Source organism: Trichosurus vulpecula, chromosome 4 (genome assembly GCF_011100635.1).
Source record: "Trichosurus vulpecula isolate mTriVul1 chromosome 4, mTriVul1.pri, whole genome shotgun sequence".
Taxonomy (NCBI): domain Eukaryota; kingdom Metazoa; phylum Chordata; class Mammalia; order Diprotodontia; family Phalangeridae; genus Trichosurus; species Trichosurus vulpecula.
In genome coordinates, this window is record NC_050576.1 from 373,000,591 (window position 1) to 373,021,108 (window position 20,518).

The 20,518-nt window shown below is 36.4% G+C and overlaps 1 protein-coding gene across 1 annotated transcript in view; it reads left to right on the forward strand.

Annotated features, from left to right (window-relative positions):
- The window catches only part of PCCA (propionyl-CoA carboxylase subunit alpha), a 515,891-nt gene that overhangs the window by 267,906 nt on the left and 227,467 nt on the right, over nt 1–20,518 (forward strand). The window contains exon 17 of the mRNA XM_036753355.1: nt 12,632–12,742. Within this exon, the coding sequence (XP_036609250.1) occupies nt 12,632–12,742 (111 nt within the window). The remainder of the gene's footprint in view (nt 1–12,631; nt 12,743–20,518) is intronic.

The following is a 20,518-nucleotide window of genomic DNA, read 5'->3' on the forward strand; positions in this document are numbered from 1 at the left end:
CACTTAATTCCTCCCACCACGTGGGCCTGGAGCCAGAAGTAACTGCAGCTATAGTTCTGTGGCTGCACCTCCCTTGCTGCCCCTGGGGTGGTCTCTGTCCCCGAAGCTTTTCCCACTAACGTTCTCTGTTGTCTTTGGTGTTTGTGGGTTGAGAAGTCTGGTAACTGACACAGCTCAGTGATTCAGGGTGCTAGGGCCTGTTCTGCCCGGCTCCCTGTCTTGTTGGTTGTGCGGCCGCCCATGCTGAGCTCTGCTCCCCTCTGCTCCATGCGTGATAGATCTCATCCAGCGACCATACAGGCTGTCCTGGGCTGGGTCCCTGCTTCTCTCTGCTATTTTGTGGGTTCTGCATTTCTAGAATTTGTTCAGAGCCTATTGTATAGGTTTTTGGAGGGATGTGGTACGGAGCTCATTCAAGTCCCTGCTTTCCAGCTGCCATCTTGACTCCGCCCTCCAATTTTAATTTTAAAGAATAGTTTTTTGCAGTGAGTTTTTCTTATTTTATATTTTGCCACTTCTGCTTTGTAAGATATTGTCTTCAGTGGATTGTTGTGCCTCTTTTACCAAACTCTTGGTTCTTATTTCATAATTTTCTTGCTTCAGTTTAATTTTTTTCCCAGTTTTTCTTCTACCTCTCTTATTTTGCATTTAAATTCCTTTTTGAACTCTTTAAGGAATTCTTTCCCAGCCTGTTAGCAATTCATATTTTCCTTTTAGGTTTTGCTTGTAGCTGATTTGACATAGTTTTCTTTTTCTGGGTTTCTGTCTTGATCTTCCCTGTCACCATAGTAACTTCTTATGGTCTGGTCCTTTTTTTGTTTGGCTCTGCTCCTGGAGTGGAGAGGGCATTCTCTCCAGCTTTAGGCTTTATTGGCTACTATTTTCGGAGTGTGTAGGTTTTCAGTGCTTCTAAGATGGCATGATTTAAGGAGAGGTGTGGTCACTCTTCTACTGGTCTATGTTATTGTCTTTACCCAGGTAGCAGTATTGTTCCTCTAGCCACCAGTGCTAGCACTCCTCCTGGCCCTGACGCTGTGACCGGGTCCCTCTTTTGTTCTGCAGCTACAATTATCTGTGCTTACCTCTTTCTTGAAGTTGAAACCAGAGTCCCTACTCCCATATGAGGGAGCATAAGCACTTCTCACTGTCCTGGAACTGTGACATGGAATCCTGCTCCCTTGTAGCAACTTTGTTGCAGGTGATACTGCTTGTTTTGGCCATGGGGCTGCGACCCAGAACTGGTTATGGGCGATATAACAGCATCCTGAACCTAGCTCTAGCACAGGTTCCCCTGCAGTCTCCTGCTGACCGGTTACTCACCTTCATTTCCCCGTCTGTGGGCTGAGAGTTCATGAAGCTTCCGCTGCCATCCATGCAGGGCCTGAGCTGAGCTGCACCTCAGTTATTTAGAAGGGAATTTAGGAAAGGTCAGCTGATTTCTTCTCTACTCTACATACTCTATACCTTTGTATACCAGCCTTCTTATCATCCTGGTTGTCTTATCTCTTACTTTATCTATTTCTGTTACATTTTCTCATTTATTACTTAGGAATACAGAAATGTCTTGTTTTTCCTTCCTAGTTTTTAGTAAACTAAAAGGGAAAGAAAACAACTTTTTCTGGTGATAGAAGACTCAAGGTCATATATCCTTGGGCGGGGGGGGGGGGAACATGTCCTTCAAATAACAGTAAAATGTATCTATGTTTTTAATCTGTACTTATTTTTTCAAATGATGGTAACCTACAAAAGCTGAATTACTCTTAGATTTTCAGACTTGTGGAATTAAAGGATTAATTTGAGGTAGGGTAATATAATGCTCATTATGATGCTGCTAGTTTATGAAAAGCCCTAATCACAAGTTGTAGACTTCTTATTAAATAAATTCAAATGCAGTATTTATCAGAAAATATATATTTTATAAATAATTTTAAATGAAATACTCACCATTTATCACCTTTTATTCTGTTTACTTTCCTAAATTATGTTATGAAACCTTTCATTAAGAAAACAGCTCATATGTGGTTGATACAGTCAGTTTTTTATAATTCTTCTACAGATATACAGAATTTGAGATAGGTAAAGCATATTAATGCTAACATATTAGCATCATGTTAAAAATCATAACTTTAAACTGAAAATTCAAATTGAAATAGAATTTTGACCCTTTAATTAAGATATATTATATGCAAAGTTGACCTGTAGTACAGCAGTAGATCTTTGTTTAATCTTGCAGCAGTATACTTTTAGCCATCAACAATTATGCAAATAAAGTTATTTTCATTAAATTTAGCATAATTAAACTCACAAGAAGTTAAGCATTAAATTGTTTATCTATGAAGTGGCTTGTAGGACTCCAATTAGGTGTATACACATGTAAATGCAGATTTTTGTTTGCATATGTCAAGCTGACAGATGTTAATACTGTAAAGGGCTAATCAACACTGAATATGTTTAGTGTCAATATGTATTTAGAATGAAAATACCCTTCTTTGAACATGACATTAAACTTTTATTTTCCTTGTAGTACCCTATCCATTTTGTTATAAATTGACTACTATATACTATTTCTTTAAAGTAATTTTTACACTTTTTAAAATTTAAATATGAGTTAAGGCATCCCATAATTTTATATGGTAGTGTTTTTTGAACAGTGGAGTAGGGCATACTGAGTAAGCTGGAACTTAAAAAAGTTATTTCAAAAACCATGGTTATCATTCCCTACACCGCTGTGATCACCATGTAGAAATAAACTTGATGTTCCTGAAAAGATAAAATGTTGCACTTCCTTTGAAATGTTTACTAAGAAATACATTTTACAATGTGTAATACCCTTTATACAATACATGAAAGTATTTCATTAAAGTTGTAAAGCACTTATTAAATTGTATTGTTAGGTATGTACAAGTTATATCATTACCAGTTGCTGAGTTACTTTTTTTTGAAGAAATGATTACAAAGGAAAATTTAAAGTTTGTGACATAAAACTTCAGGATATACTGAATGTTTAAAATTTTTAATGTATAGAAAAGAAAATAAGGTTATAATGAGTAATTTAGAAAGAATCACAACAAAACTGCAATAAAGACTCACAGTTATATATTGTCCAAGTATCTTAATTGTTTGAGAGGTAAAGAGGTGAACAACTGAATAATGAAGGAAATAAAATTAATCCTAGTTCAGTGTCTTTTCTCTTGTAATTGTTTGAATATCTGTATGTGATTATTTTCCCCCAAATGATTGCCAATTTTAGTTGAGAAAATGAAACATTATAGCAAAGATATAACTTAGTTGAATTTAGTTTCTAAGTTCACATGAAAAATCAGTGCCTGGTGGCCTCTGTTTGATCCTATGAGTGTGTGGAGCTCATGTCTGGTCAGTGTTTTGGAAGCAGCAGGTAGTCAGGAGCAAGCCAGTCTTGGGCTCTTCATGTCTTCAGTCTGGCAATTATTCACACACAGATGGAGACCTCATGAACTTTGACAGAGGTCATGTTAAATTGCAAATATAAAACTTCTAAGTTCCTGAATGTTTAAGGTGGCAAATTTTTTATGAGTTTGATTAAGAAGTTTATTGAAGCTGTAAAGTTACTTTAAAAAAGTATTTCTATCATCCACATCATCATGGTGTGATTTCTTGGCAGTTAGTTTCTTTCCTCTCGTTTGAAATGAAAAGCCATATAGAAATACAAATTTCAAGACTCCTTTAAAATTTCAAAATTTACTTTAATGAATATCTTGATTTACCAAATTTCATCCAGGTTTTTAGGATTTAATAGTTTTGAGTTTAGTCTATTGCTTATTAGTTAGAAATGCATTAATATGTGATTACTTTTTATTTCAGGCCTTTGGGGGGTAATCTCAGTTAAGATACAAAGATCCAGTGTTCTATCATCAGCCATTTAGATTCACCATGGATCTTAAAATAGATTAAGGGGGAAAAGAAAACCATGACAAGATCTAGTTTTATAGAGTAATTTTTTACATTTTAAATTTTATCAATGTTAGAGAACACTAACGGGGATACTCATTTGATATTTCATTTGCACTTGAAACATCATTTAGAAAAATGGAAATCATCATTGCTTTATTATATTTTAAAAATTATTTTTCAAGTGATAAAACAAAGTTTTCATTTAATTTGCTACTGAAATGACTCCTTGGTATCTGAGATGTAGGGTTTTTTGTCTTCAGTTATATTGAATGACTTGCCATAATATTTCATTATTTACAATATAGAATTTAAAAATATAAATTACATAATTTGAATAGACAAATTCTTAACCATTTTGATGCCTATGACCATTATGTGGCAAAACATAGCTTTATATTTTGAATCACTTGTAATGAGGCTTGTTTTTTCATTTGTAATATCAAGAAGTCAAACTAGATTGCCTGAAGTTATTTTTAACTCTAAAATTCTTTTATTCTATAGTAGTACTTGAAAACCTTTATCCACTGCAGCTGTAAGAATCCAGTTTTCCTTTTATGGGTAAATTCATCCTATTCACATTCATAGTTATGATTACTAACTGTGTATTTCCCTCCATCCTATTTTTCTTCTTGTTTATTGTTCTCTCTCTGTTTTCATCCTTTTCCTCCTTTCTTTTGCTCACTGTTTTCCCCAATCTGCCCTCCTTCCTGTCAGTTCCTACCTCCCCTTTTCTTAAACTCCCCACCCCTCCTCCTTCCATATAGGGTAAGATAGCGCTCTATACGCAACTGAGTTTGTATTTTATTCCTTCTCTGAGGCAATTCTGTTGAGATTAAGGTTCAAGTGATGCCCCCACCCCCCTTCCATCTTCCCTTTTACTATAATAGGTATTTTGCACCTCTTTATGCAAGATAATTTACTCCATTTGACCTCTTTCTTCCTTCTGTTCCCAGTGTTATCCTCTTTCTCACCCATTTGGAGTTTTGTTTTGTTTTTCCGGGGTGGGGTGGTATCTTCTCATTAAAGTCACCTTATACCCATTCACTCTTTCTATGTATACTTTTTTTAAACTGCATTAATAGTGTGGGGATTAAAATTGTCCATCCTACAATATAAGAGTCTGAGGCAGAGCTCTGAGTCAATGGTACTTTATTAAAGGGTCCATGATCCCCACTAATGAAGTAGACCTCAGATCTTCCTCATGATCTGAGATGCCCGCTTCTTTCAGTGCCTTATTTTTATAAGGCTTGATACCAGATTTATACCTGAATATTCTGAAGAGACTATACTAAGTAAATGATGCACCAATTAGAAATGCTATGTCAGCAGAGGGATCTTAGGTTTTGTGAAGCATCGGACATCTCTACTGACTAAGTGGTCATCATATGGTCACTTGCTCATGTTGGATAAGAGATAAACATCTGGAGGTACAAAAATAAGTTGGAGGACTTTCTATGTAATTGAGTTGCCTCTGCCACACTGGGCTTGGTCACTAGGACAAGGAAAAACAAGGGTGGGGAGTCTCTTAGCTTCCTGCAATTAGACAAGTGAATTTACAGTCTGTAGCTCATAGCTCTGGAACCTAATATATAGAACTTATGATCCCTACCCCTGTGGAATCATGTCAAACTGATTAATACTGATTGGAATAGAGTAAGGGTCCAAAGGAGTTATTTCTCCCATTCATGATATGGTTCTTGGGAGTTACATGTATCATCTTCCCATGTAGGGATACAAATATTTTAGCCATCTTGAATCTCTTGTTTTCTCTTTCCTTTTTACCTTTTTATGCTTCTCTTGAGTCTTATATTTGAAAATCACATTTTTTTCTTCAGCTCAGGTCTTTTTGTTTGGAAAGTTTGAAAGTCCTGTTTCATTGAATAACTATTTTTCCCACCAAGGATTATGCTCATTTTCATAGGGTAAGTGTTTCTTGGTTGTAATCCTAGGTCTTCTACCTTCCTGAATATCATATTCTTTGCCCTGTAGTACTTTAATGTAGAAACTACTAAATCCCGTGTAATCCTGATTGTGGATCCATGATATTTGAATTGTTTATTTTTGGCTGCCTTCAGTATTTTTTTCTTTACTTGGGAGGTCTGGAATTTGGCTATAATGTTCCTGGAGTTTTTCATTTTGGGATCTCTTTCAGAAGGTGATTGGTGGATTCTTTCAGTGTCTACTTTATCTTCTGGTTCTAGGATATAGGGGTGATTTCTTTTTAATACTTTCTTGAAGTAAGTTGTCCAGGCTTTTTTTTTATCATAACTTTCATATAGTCCAGTAATTCTTAAATTATTTCTCCTGGATCTATTTTCCAATTCATTCATTCTTCCAATGAGTTATTTCACATTTTCTTCTATTTTTTCATTCTTTTGATTTGTTAAAAATTTATTCTTCATGTTTCATGGAGTCATTAGCTCTCACTTATCCAGTTCTAATTTTTAAAGAATTACTTTCTTCATTTAGCTTTTTTCCCTCTTTTTCCATTTGGCCAATTCTACTTTTTTAAGGAGTTGTTTTCTTCAGTAAATTTTTGTATACCTTTTTCCATTTTTTGTGTTTCCTTGATCAAGCTGTTGACTCTTTTTTCATGATTCTCTTTCACCTCTCTTATTTGTTTTCCCAATTGTTTTCAACCTATCTTATTTGATTTTTAAAATCTTTTTTTGGCTCTTCCAGGGGTTCTTTTGGGGCCTAAGACCAATATTAATTTTTTTTTCTTTTTCGGCTTTCCATGTAGGTGGTCTGATGTTGTTTTCTTCTGGGTATGTGTTTTGATGTTCCCTGTCACCATAATAACTTTCCATGGTCAGGTTTTTTTTTTCACTCATTTTTTTCCAGCCATTTTGGTTACTTTTAAAGTTGTACTCTGCTCCTAATATATAGGGAACACTGTCCCAATCTTCTTGTGTCAGGGGCTGCAATCTCTGGCTACTTGCTTGGTGTTGCACAGATCCTGTGGGGTGCCTGGCCACATACGTGTAGCTGCACCTGGCCCCTCATCTGATGCTGTGCTGGGGCCTGTTGGGCTCTATCCCAGGGCCATGTTGGGCCTGGCAGCTTAGGATAGTGTCTTAAAAAGGGAAGTAATAGTTTTTCTTTTCTTTGTCCTGATCATACATAAATATGATGGTTAGAGGACTAAAGACTTTGCCATATGAGGTTTGGTTAAAAAACGTTTTTGAATGTTTAGTCTGAAGAAAAGAGAACTTAATGGGATCCAGTTTTTTTGTGTGAAAGAGGTGTTAGACTTTTTTAGATGTTAGACTGTTTTGCTCCTGAGGGCAACACTAGATGAACTGGCTGGGAGTCAGAAAGAGGTAGGTGTGATATAAGGCTCCTGGGCTTGGTGTATTGATAAACTGTATAAAAGTGTGTACTGTTTCCCCAATCTTGAAAATCCAGAGGTCTCTGAAAATGATTTTGGTTAAGGAAAATGGTATCTGCTGAAGAATTCCTACTTACTAAATAGCCTGAGGAAGCAGAGGACCCCCAAACTAAGAAGGATACAAAGAACAATCACAAAACATTGTTAAATTCAGTGTTTTGTAGCTCCATATGTTTGACAATTTGAATTCAAAGAGACATGGAAAGAGGAAGGAAAGAAGGAAGGATGGAAAAAGAGGATGGAAAGAATGGAAAAAGGATGGAAAGGATGGGAAAAAAGAAGAAAGAAATAAGGGAAACAAAGAAAGAGAGAGAGAAAAATTTTTGAAGGTTGCCAATGTGCAAATGTGTTTGCCTTGAACAAAAATGTAAAAGAAGAGAAGAAAGATTTAAGATCAAGGTGACTAGGTTTTAACCAGCAGGTCATTAGAATCCTAGAAGATAACTTGGTACTTTCTTAAAGGTGATAGGGTACTAAAAACCTTTTAGGAAGCTCTCTAGCATACTACTACAAAAAGTAGAGGACTTTAAAGTTGGAAAAACAGTTCATTGCAAAATTCCCACATGGGCCTAGAAAAATGAAAAAAAAATTCTCTCATCTAGGCCCTATCTTTTACTTATACCTCAAAAAGGAGTAGAACAATTCCCTAATGGATAAACTGATAAAATAGTCTAAGGGTATTAATAGGCAGTTCTGAAGGAAGAAACCCAAGCTAATTATTGCTATATGAAAAAAATGCTTAAAATAACTAATAATTAGAGATAAGTAAATTAAATAAATTCTTAGGTTCCATCAGATTGGCAAAACTGAAAAAAAAGTGACAGATTTTAAAGGGGGTGAGTGAGTGAAAACTTGCCCATTTTGATGCAGTGTTGGTGTAGCCAATAATTGGTCCACATATTTTGGAAAGTGATTAGAATTTACATCCCCAAATTTACTAAACTCTGCATACACTCATATTCCTAAAGAGATTAAATAAATAAATAATGTATAAAGAGTCCTATAATTACAGAAAACTTATTACAGCTTTTTTTCTAGTGTCAGATAATTAGAAACAGAGTAAGTTCCTGGTAGTTGGGAAATGACTGAACAAATTATAGTATATGAATGTTAGGAAATACTATTTTGTTGTAATGAATGAAGAGGCAGTTTCAGGGAAAATTGAGAAGACTTGTTTGAATTTATCTAGAGTGAAGCAGAACCAGGAGAACATTTCATTCTATAACATCAATACTGTTTTTTAAAAAAAGAACAATTCTGATGACCTTTGATCAATAAAAATGCTTCCTGAAGACCGTTGAAGCAAAATCTGGCCCACTTCAGGACAGAGAAATGAGATACACAAAGAGAAATACATTTTTCTGAATGTGGCCAATGTGGGAATTTGTTTTCTTGAGCTGAAGTTTAAAGGAAGGAAGAAGTTTTAAGAATCATGGTTTGGGAAAAGAGGTTTTGGCAAAGGAATGGAAATGGGTGATGGATTGTCATAGAGAATGAGCAAGACTTACCTTGTACAGGTCCAGAGGACAGAACTGAAACCATTAGGTAGAAATTATAGAGTCACTATGTCTTGATCATAGAATTTGTGTAGAGAAGTAGATTGTAATAAGGTTAGAAAGGAAGGCACCAGGTTGTAAAAAATTTTAAATATTTAACAAAAGACTTAATATTCAGTTCTACAGATAATAAGTGGGGAGCTACTGGATTTTATTGAGCAGGGATATATGTGTGTTTATGTGAATGTTGTATGCTTTGGGAATTAATAGCTAATTGCTAGCATTTTTCTAATTCTTTGTACCTTTAATGCTTTCATTTGGAGGATGGATGAAATTAGGGATTGACCTGAGGAAATGAGACCAATTTGAAGTATATTGTGTAGGGGCAGCTAGGTGGCGCAGTGAGTAGAGCACCAGCCCTGGAGTCAGGAGGACCAGAATTCAAATGTGACCTCAGACACTTGACACACTTAATAGCTCTGTGACCTTGGGCAAGTCACTTAACCCCAATTGCCCTGCCTTTCCCTCTGCAAAAAAAAAAAAAAAGAAAAAAGTATATTGCCTTCTTGACTAGGTGACTAGTCATAAGGGCCTGAACTAGAGTAATGGCTTTTTTAATGGAGAGAAGGGAGTGTATATGAGAGGGACTGTTGTAGAAGAAATGATAAGATTTAGCAATTGATTAGATATGTGGGATGAGAGAGAGAATAGTTGAAAACCTGAAGGCTGCAGTCCTAAGTGAGTGGAAGAATCAAAGCATCTTTAATAGTAAGAGGGAAGTTTGGAATTGGGTGGATTTAATCAACTTTCTTTTGCACATTCTGAAGAAGAGATGCCTGCAGGGCATCTAATTCTAAATATCCAATAGTTCTTTGATGCTAGCCTGGAGGTTGTTGGGAGATTGGTGTTGGATAACTAGAATTGCCAATAATCTGCACAGAAATTGAAATTAAATCCGTAGTAGCTGATGACATTGCCAAATGAGTGAGAATAGAGAGCAAACAGAAGAGAGCCAGGTACAGAGACTTAGGTCAAATGAGTTAGAGAATCCTGAGGGAGAAGTGATGTTTCTGGAGATGGTGCTGATGCTGATGGTAATTTTCAGAGGACTCTGAAAGTGATTCAGACTCAGAACAAGCAGGATCTGCTAAACAGTCAGAGGAAGTGGGGGCCTCTGAATTCAGCTAAGGATGCAGAGAACCATTCAGGAATCATTTTTGTTAAATCCAGTGGTTCATAGCTCTTAATGTGGGGTTAGTCTTTGTATTCAAAGTAAGCCTTATTGTTATAATACACTGTAAGACTGTAAGACTGTTTCTGTAGAATAGACTTTTGAACTGTAGTTTTTTAAAGAGCCTTTTCAATCATACATCTTCAGTTCAGCATGTCCAAAACAACTATTTTCTCCTCTCCATTTCCACCCCTACCCCCAAATCTATCTTTCTAACTGCCCCATTAATATTCAGGTTACCATTATCTTCCCAGTCACCTAGACTTGTTCCCCAAATATCGTTCTCAACTCCTTACTCTCACCCCCTTTCCTGCTCCCATATCTAATCTGTTGTCAAGACCTCTTGGTTTTGCCTAACATCTCTTCCATATGCTTCCTTATCTGCTCTGACATTGCCCCTATAATTGCCCCAGCACACCCTGGTACGGGCCACAGACACATCAGGCCTGGACTATTTCAATAGCTTTTTGGTTGTTCTCCCTGTCATAGGTCTCTTCCCACTCCAGTCCATATTCCACTCATTGTCAAAAGTGATCTTCCTTTTTAAAGTGCATATCTGATCATGTCACCCCCTCTTCATTAAACTCCAGTGGTTCCCTATCACTTCCAGTAATAAATATTAAATCCTTTTGTTTGGCATTCAAAGACTTTCATAACCTGCCTTCCCCCATTCCTTTCCAGTCTTTTTGCAACAAACACTCTCTCACATACTTTGTAATTCAGTGACACTGGCCTTCTTTCTGTACTTCATGCTAGATACTCCGTTTCTTGATTCTTAGCATTTTCATGGACTGCTTCATGCCTGGAATTCTCTTCCTCCTCACCTCCTCACTTCCCTGACTTCCTTCAAGATTCAGCTAAAATCTCATTTTCTGTAGGAAGCTTTTCTCAATGCCTCTAAATTCTAGTGCCTTTCCTCTGTTGATTATTTCCAGTTTATACTCTTATGTAGCTCTTCTTTACATAGTTGTTTGCATATTATCTCCTCTGTTATACTATGAGCTCCTTTAGAATGGGTCCTATATTTAGCCTCCAGTGCTTATGACAGTGCCTAGTATATAGGTTGATCCTTAATAAATGTTTATTGACTGATCCACAGTTAATGAGCATAATGTGTATAAATATCTGAGAAGCAGTCAAATACTTGAGAGGGGTCCAATAGATATCATAAATGTCCAGAGAAGATATAGGAGGAAGAAATAGTTATCAGCAGTGTCAAGCTACAGAAAGATCATAAAGGATGATGATGGAGAAAAGGCAATTAATTTAGCAATGGATCTTAGCAAAGTGACCTTAAAGAGAGTGAAATTATTTTACTGGAGTTAATCCAGATTGCAAGGATTTTAGAAATGAGTAGGTTAGAAAGTATGGGGATCTAGTAGAGCCACTTCTCCCCTCCCAACCCTCCTCTCTAAGGGTTTGTGTGTGAAAGGTAAGAGAAGTTTAGAATTATGGCTTGAGTGGGATGTGAGTCAATTGCTTTTTTTAAAAGAAGAGGGAGGCATAGGTACATTTGTCAGCTAGAGCCAAGGGACTAATGGATAAGTAGCAGCTGAAATTTATAGAGAGATGGACATTATAGAATGAGTAAGCTTCTTGAGAGTTGGGAGATGAGGTCCAAGTGTCTTGAAGGATTAGAGTTGGCAAGGAGGATGGCCTCATCCCTTAAGACTGAAGTGTGGGATTGGTGAGGAGTTCCTTATGATGTCTTCAATTTTTCTTTTTCCTTTTTAAAATAATTTTTTATTGATGTCTTTTTTTTTACATCACCAAAATCCCGCCCTCCCCCCCCCCCCCCCCCCCCCCATCCCAGAGAGCCATCTCACAAAACAAAAAAATTTTTAAGGACAAAAAAAGAAAAAATTAGCCAAACCGACTCATATATTGAAAAAGTCTGAAACCATGTGCAACATACCACATCTTGGCAAAGGGTGAGGCATGCGTGTTTTCTCATATCACTTCTTTGGAGCCCTGCTTATTCCTTATAGTTTTACAACATTTGCTTTGATTTTTTTAATGACTGTTCTTTATATTTACTTTATTGTCACTGTGTATGTTGTTTTCTTGTCTCTGTTTACTTCAGTCTGCATCATTTCATACAACTCTTTCTGTACTTACCTGTATTCATCATATTTGTGATTTTTTATTTATATTTATTTATTTTATTTATATTTTTATTTATATTGATTCATGTGCCGTAGTTTGTTTACCTATTCTTTATTTGATGGTTATCTACTTTGTTTCTAGTTCTTTGCTATCACAAAAAGTGCTGCTATAAACGTTTTGCTGTGGATAGGGACTTTCTTGTCTGTCGGTTTTCAATGAAATATGAGTTCATATCTTGATTGGCATAGTCCCTAAATTATTGGAATGGATAACAAGGAGTTACTACATTTTCTAAATGACACCCTTGATTCTTTGTAAGTAAGTACTTGCATTTGTGTCAAAATGCAGAGAGAGAAGGAAAGTAACTTCCTAGAAATCCTTCTAGCCTATAACATTATTTAATTTCTCAGCAATGATGATGTTATATTCCTCTGAGTAATAGTCTTCTAATTTGTTCTAATGCTGTTTTCTTTATAGGTGTTACACATAATATTGCTTTACTTCGAGAAGTGATCAACCATAAACGCTTTGTTGAAGGAGACATTAACACAAAATTCCTCTCCGATGTATATCCTGATGGTTTCAAAGGTTCGTGTTTATGGAAATATTTTTCAGATATTACTTGTTTCCAAATAATTTTTTTGCAAGTCAAGACTTTTTCTCCATTTAAAAGTTATATAATTTCAGTCAAAACATTTGTTAGTTTATAATATTCAGTTAAAAAGTAATATTTAGCATTTTGAAACATTTCGCATAGTAACATTTAGCATATTTCTAAAATTTAGCTTATTGGAAAAGTAAAATTTAGCATATTATATAGTTGAATCAGGAGTCAGTTTACTTACCTTTTTATATTAGGAATGTTAGAAAAAAAGCAAAAGTAAAGCAGCTCAGGTTACCAAATGAAGACCTGGGTTCAAATGCTTCCTGTAGCATATCAAGGCTGAATGATCTTTGGTGAGTCACTTAGCCTCAGTGCTGTAGGGAATCTCTGACTTTTAAGTTTCAGAACAAGTTCTGGACTTCCCAGCCTGGGTGTGGGTGTGGGGGTGGCTTCTTATTGGGGGTTGTATGTGTCACTGAAATCGTAAGTACTGTCAAAAATAAGAATAAAACACCAGGAAAGTAAAATCTCTTCAGTGTACTTTTTTTTGAATGTACTTATATGTGTACTTGTATATTTCCTCCCCATGAGTTCCTTGAGCTCAGGGACCTTCCATTCTGTTTTCCCAGTCTGGTTCCAGCCTACCTTTCCAGAATCTCTGCTGTTCATTGGCCCCGTTCATACATAACACAGTCTAAGGTTCTTGACGTTTGTCATACATGGCCCTGTCTTGGACCTTTGCACTCACTGGCTTTCTCCCACACTTTGGAGCTTGGGAAATGAAGGCTAGAAGCTACCCACTTGGGGATTACTGACTAGATTTCTTTCCTTCTTTCTCCTACCTTCCTCCCTCCCTCCCTCCCTCCTTCCCTCCTTCCTTCCTGCCTGCCTGCTTGCCTGCCTTCCTTCCTTTCATCCATCCCTGTCTTTCTATTTCTCTTTGGAACAGCAACTCTGAGGGTCTTTGTTTTTGTTTTTTTTTTGTTTGTTTGTTTTGGGGGAGTTTTTTTGTTTTTGTTTTTTTCTAATTAAAGGGGCCATCCCTGAATGGGCATTACCTCATTCTAAGTGAGTACCTGAAAAGGCCTGAGCCTAAAAGGGCTAGCGTCTCCTGTTGCATCCTGGGTCATCTCCAGTCCTGAGGAATATCTGGTCACTGGATCCAGATGGCTCTGGAGGAAGTGAGGCTGGTGACCTTGCACAGCCCTCCCTCACTCAAATCAAAGTCATGTCATCATTTTCCTGATGTCATGGTTGTCTTTGAAAACGAAGGACAAACGCAATCCACACCTTGAATGTACTTTCTTCTTTCTGTCTTTTGGAAACCCTAATTTACTTCAAAACTCAGCTTACATGCCACCTTCTACACAAAACCTTTCCTGACCGCCATTTGCTTCCCCCAGCTGCTAGTGTGGAATCATGATTCTGGACTCTTCCACTTTGTTGTACTTGTGGAGAGCTCAACATCACTGCAAAGTCCTAGATGTAAACTAGATATTTTTACCCTCGAGAAGACAGGAAAGAGAAATTTTCTTGCCCATAAGAAAATTTACACACTCTCTCTCTGGAAAGCTTCCACTTATAGTATATGTTTCTAGAATTTCTGATCACATGTGCCCCACTAAATAGATCTCCATTAGTTTCCTTTCCTAATACTATCAGCTATGTGTCTTCCAAATCTGTGCTGCTCCCCTCCACCCTTACCTCCCTCCCCCTTTATCTTTTTTTTTGTAGGGCCATAAATTATTCACCTATATTCAGTTTGTAAAAAGAACATGACTGGGATATGTACTTGAATAATCACGGTCTGTTTCTTCTCTTGGCTAAACCATAAACATGGAGAGAGATGTCAGTTTTTCAACAATTTTGGTGTACTAAGGATGAAACCTACTTTCTGTTTCTGACTTTGGGTCCTGCTGCAATGATGTCCTGGGTTCTACCCTAGGCAAAGAGACCTTTTGATATTTTTTAGTAAGGCCGTGATGAGGATTGCACTCCTGCAGGGACTTTTTGAATAAAAAAAAGACAGATATGAAGTATGACTTGTCCAGTGCATATTTCTGAAAGGCAAATCTCTTTAAGTGAGTGTTTAATGTCCCCCACTTTACAAAAAGCTGCTTTATATGAGCTGTCTTAGAACTCATACTGTTTTACCTGGTTTGGAGCATGGTCCTTCTTGTTGTACTGTGATTTAATTTTGGTTTAACTTTGCGTCTGGTTTCAGGGCCTAATCTAGTTGGTATGTCTTGTTTGAAGGGTTTTTGTCTTTTCTGTTTCATTTACCTAAGACTGGATAGCCTCTATCTGGTACTGATTGAAGCTATAAAACTTCACATTTTCACTGTGGCTTTGGTTCTGTTGGTGCTGTCAGATAGCTCTAGATTTCCTACCTGAACCAAGGTTTATTGTCTTTTGATTTGTCTGAGGACTTTATAGTGATTTTCTGTGTTCTATTTGCTAGCTCTTTCTGTCTGTCTGTCATTTGTATAGTTAGTTATGAATGCTTATTATTTTCTTTTACCTTCATAGTTTTATTTGATGGCTGTGGCTGTCTCTGTTGTGTCCCCATGTCACCATCCCCCTGAAGGTCTGAGACCTTCCTCAGTAGAATGTACATATAGGGAGTGGGTGGAGTGGGGAGGCAAGAGGGACTTTAAAGCCCTTCTCTGAGAAAGATACCAGTTTATCCCACCTCATTATCATCCCGGGATTTGTCAGTTTTTAAAATGTGTACTTTTAGAAAAAATAACTGGAATGACTAGTTATTTTCTAAGCCTATATGAAAGTATTCTTTAAAAGGAAGGAAAACACCAAGGCAAGGAAAAAAAATACTTTTTAAGCCCTCAAAATGAACATAATGTTGAAAGCCTCTCAGAGTAAAATTAAAATGAATACCAGAAAAAGTTAAAGTTTTAACTACTGTATTTGTAATTGAATGATGGGCAGCTAGGTGGTATAGTGGATGGAGTATTGAGCATGGAGTCAAGAAAATCTGAGCTCCAGTCTGGCCTCAAACACTTACTTAGCTGTTTGACTCTGGGCAAGTCACTTAACCTCACTTTGCCTTAATTTCTCATCTGTAAAATGGTGGGGATACACTGGAGAAGGACATGGCAAACCACTCCAATGTTTTTGCCAAGAAAACTTGATGGACAAAGTCCGTGGGGTCATGCAGAGTCAGCTGTGACTGAATGACTAAGAAACAACAGCAACAATTTGTAATTGACTGCTGGCAGATGGTATTTTTTCCTTCTTAATTTGTAATATATTTACCATATTCTCTTTTTTGTCGTTATCATTTTTGCTGAGGACTATGAGAAGAAAGATAATTTTTACCTCTAGATAGTAAGATGACTTCTGAAATTAGAGTTGTATAGTGTGCACTGTACCAGAGTTTGTAGATTCACAATCTCATTGTTGTTCAGTGGCTCCCTCTTACTCCCATGATCGCATATAAACTCCTCTATTTAGCTTTTAAACCCCTTCATAACTTAGCCTCTTCCTATCTCACCAGTCTTACATTTTACTTCCCTCACTGTGATCTGGCCTCCTTCTTCCTCACGTACAGCACTTTGTAGAGAAATAGGTACGGTACTTTACAAAAGGATAGAGTAGATGGGATCTTGGATGGGAAGGCACTAGTAGTTGGAGGGAAAGGGAAAGACTTTCAATTGAAATTGGCCTTTGAGTTGACTCTTAAATGGAGCTAAGGATTCTAAAACACAAAGATCAGTAGGGAGAGCATTACATGCATAAAGGACAGTGAGTAAATAGGCATGAAAATGGGAGACAAAGCACTATGTGTGAGTCGCAGCAAGTAGACCAGCATGACTGGACTATAAGGTGTTTGGAGGAAAATAATACATAAGAAGAGTTGAAAAGTAAGAAGCGAGCATGTTATGAATAGCTTTAAATGTTAAACAAAGGAATTTTATTTAATCCTTGAGGTAATATTGAGCCACTGGCATTTATTGAGTAGTGAGGTATTAGGTAAATGGCATCAGCTCTATAGTTGGGGAAATCACTTTGACAGCTGAGTGGAAGATGGATTAGAACAGAGAGATTTGAGGCAGGGAGACTAGTTAGAAGCCCATAATCCAGGTGTTAGAGACTTAAACTAGGGGGATGACTGTCTGAGTGGAGAAAAGGGAGTGTATTTGAGAAGTGTTGTGGACATAGAAAAGCAAGATTTTTGAGCTGATTAGATATATGGGGTGAGGGAAAGGGAAATGTTGACTCTAAAGTTGTTAACTTGGGTGACTAAGGGGATGCTAGTGTACTCAATAGTAACTGGAAAGTTTGGAATACAAGTGAGTTTGGGGGTAAAGATATAAATTCTCTTCAGAAAATGTTGAGTTTGAGATACATAAAAGATATCCATTTTATAATGTCCAATATACAGTTGTTGATATTGGACTGAGCCAATATCAAGGGAAAGATTTAAGGATAGGACATTTAGATCTGAGAGGCATAATCTTGGAGAATCCAGGGTCAGCATAGTGAATATATGGAAAAGTATATATAAATAACACAAAAGAGATGCCAAACCTCTACGTGAATGTGTGATAGATTTTATGCTGGACAGACATATGTTTTAGAAGTAGTTCAGTATATGACTAGTTTAGAGATGAAGTAAAGAAGTAATAGGAATTCCATGTCAAGAATGGAAAAAAATTAAAAAGCTCACCTTTTTCTAACTAATCAGTGTAGGCTTTTATATAAGGCATGAATTTATTATTTATATTTGTTTAAAATGGAAGATACTGAGTTTGACAACTGCACTGGTACAGTGAAAATTCTAAAAAAAAAAGCTGTCTCTTTACTTAACTTCAGGTAATTTTGGCTCTGCAGATGCCTAGTTTAAGCTCTTTCTCAAAACCATTACTTATTCAACAGGATGAATTGATGTGGAAACATGAGCATAATATCCAGGAACTTCATGTTTCTAGAATTCTAAGCTTCATGTTGGCTTTGAATTTGAATATTGAGTTATTAGTACAGAACTAAAGAAGCAAGAATTTTAAAGGATCTGAAGAACATTTTATTCATTCTTAAATATTATAAAAGTCTTTTCTTCAACTTTTCTAAGAAAAATTAATTCTATCTTTTTGGAATAGTTTACATGATGGGCAACTACCTATGTTCTGAAGCAATTCATCCTATTGTTAGACATCTCTAATTATTAGACAATTCTTTCTTCTGCTAAGCTTAACTTTCCTTCAATCTATCTAACTTGTTTTGATTTTAAAACTGGTCCGAGTTTTACCTTTTGAAACACTAAAAAAATAAAAGGGGATCTGTTGCCCTTTATAAGTGATAGAATATTAAATATTTGAAGACAATTGTTAGCCCTCTCTTTAGTTTTCTCTTTTCTAAGCAATACATATCTGTTTTCTTCAACTATTTTTTGTATAAAAAGATTTGCAGACTCTTCATAATTCTAGTATTTTTTACATTTTGAATATGTTCTGAATCATGGTACTGTAAGTAACCTATTTATGTTTGAACTTTTTCCAGCAAGAGCAATAGAGATTCCACAAAAGTCTATAAACTCTAAATGTTTAGATCTCCTGTCAACTCTATATTGAACTATAGCTCTTCGAATTGATAAACATAATTATACTATTCTGTTTGGATAGACTATTCCTAGAAAAAAGTTTAAGGGATGTTTGTCTAAGGTAGAAAAAGATACATTTTTGACTTATTTAAAATGTATTTTAATATGTATGTATCTATTATGATTTATTACTATATAAACCTTATTATATAAATAGTTAAATATGGATGCCCATGGATTTTTTTACTTTTTAAAAAATTTTTGTTTAATAGTTTATTGTCCCCAGTTACATACAAAAACAATCTTCAACATTCGTCTTCAAAACCACTAGCTCCAAATTCTCTCGTCTCCTCCCCCACCCTCACCCCCCATTGAGAAAGCAAGCAATTTGACACAAGCTATACATGTGTCTCTCCATAACAGTCATATAGTGGAAAAAAACACAGAGCCCCCTCCAAAAAAAACAAAGGAAGCAAAAAAATGTGCCTCAGTCTGCATTCAGGCACCACCAGTTCCTTTTCTAGGGATGAATGGCATCTTTCACCATAAGTCTATCAGAGTTGCCTTGGATTACTGCATTGCTGAGAATAGCCAAGTCATTCACAGCTGATCATCCCATAACATAGCTGTTACTTTGTACACAGTACATTTCACTTTGCTTCAGCTCATGAAAGTGTCTCCAGGCTTTTCCTAAAGCATCCTGGTAATTCATTTTCCATAGCACAATAGTATTCCATCACAATCACATGCCACAGCTTGTTCAGCCATTTCCCAATTGATGGGCATCCCTTCAATTTCCAGTTCTTTGTGACAAGAAAAGAGCTGTTATAAATATTTTTGTATACATAGGTCCTTTTCCTTTTTTTTTAAATCTCTTTTGGGTTACAGACCTGGTATATAGTTCCAAATTGCTTTACAGAATGGTTGAATCAGTTCACAACTCCACCAACAGTGCATTAAGGCCCCATTTTCCCCATGTCCCCTCCACCATTTGTCATGTACCTTTTCTGTCCTATTAGCCAATCTAATAGGTGTGAGGTAGTACCTCAGAATTGTTTTAATTTGCATTTATCCAATCAGTTGTGAGTTAGAGCATTTTTTCATATGGCTATAGATAGCTTTGGTTACTTCATCTGAAAACTATTCATGTATTTTGATTACTTATAAATTGGCGAGTGGTTCTTAATTTTACAAATTTGACTCAGTTATCTATATGTTTGAGAAATGAGGCCTTTATCAGAGAAACTTGCTTCAAAATTTTTTTTCACAGTTGCTATTGCTAACTGTATTTCCCTCCATCCTATTTTCCCGTGCCCCATTTATTCTATTCGCCCTTTCCTTTCACCCTATCCCTCGCAAAAGTATTTTGTTTCTTACTGCCCTCCTCCCCCAAACTGCCCTCTCTTCTCTCCCTCTCTCCCCCCTTCCCTGCCTATTTTCCTGTAGGGTAAGATAGATTTCTATCCTAGTTGAGTGTTTATGTTATTCTCTCTTTGAGCCAATTCTGATGAGAGTACATTTCACTCACTTTCTCTCACTTTCCCTTTCTTCCCCTCCACTGTAAAAGCTTTTTCTTGGCTCTTTTATGTGAGATAATTTATCCCATTATGCTCCTCCCTTTCCCTTTCTCTCAGTACATTCCTCTTTCACCCCCTTAATTTTACTTTTTTTAGATATCATCCCTTCATAATCAGTTCACACCTTTGACCTCTTTTACATATACTCTTTCTATCTGCCCTAATAATAAGAATGTTCTTATGAGTTACAGGTATCATCCTCACATGTGGGAATGTAAACAGTTTAACCTTATTAAGTCCCTTATGAGTTCCTTTTTCTCTCTACCTTTTCATGCTTTTCTAGAGTCTTGTATTTCAAAATGAAATTTTCTATTCAGCTCTGGTCTTTTCATCAAGAATGCTTGAAAGTCCTCTATTTCATTGAATATCCATCTTCCCCCCTGAAGGATTAAATTCAGTTTTGCTGGGTAGGTGATTCTTGGTTGTAATCGTAGCTTCTTTGCCCTTCGCAATATCATATTCCAAGCCCACTCATCCTTTAATGTAGAAGCTGTTATCCTGATTGTGGCTCCATGATACTTGAATTGTTTCTTTCTGGCTCCTTGCAATGTTTTCTCCTTTACCTGGGAGCTCTGGAATTTGGTTATAATATTCCTGGGATTTTTCATTTTGGGATCCCTTTCAGG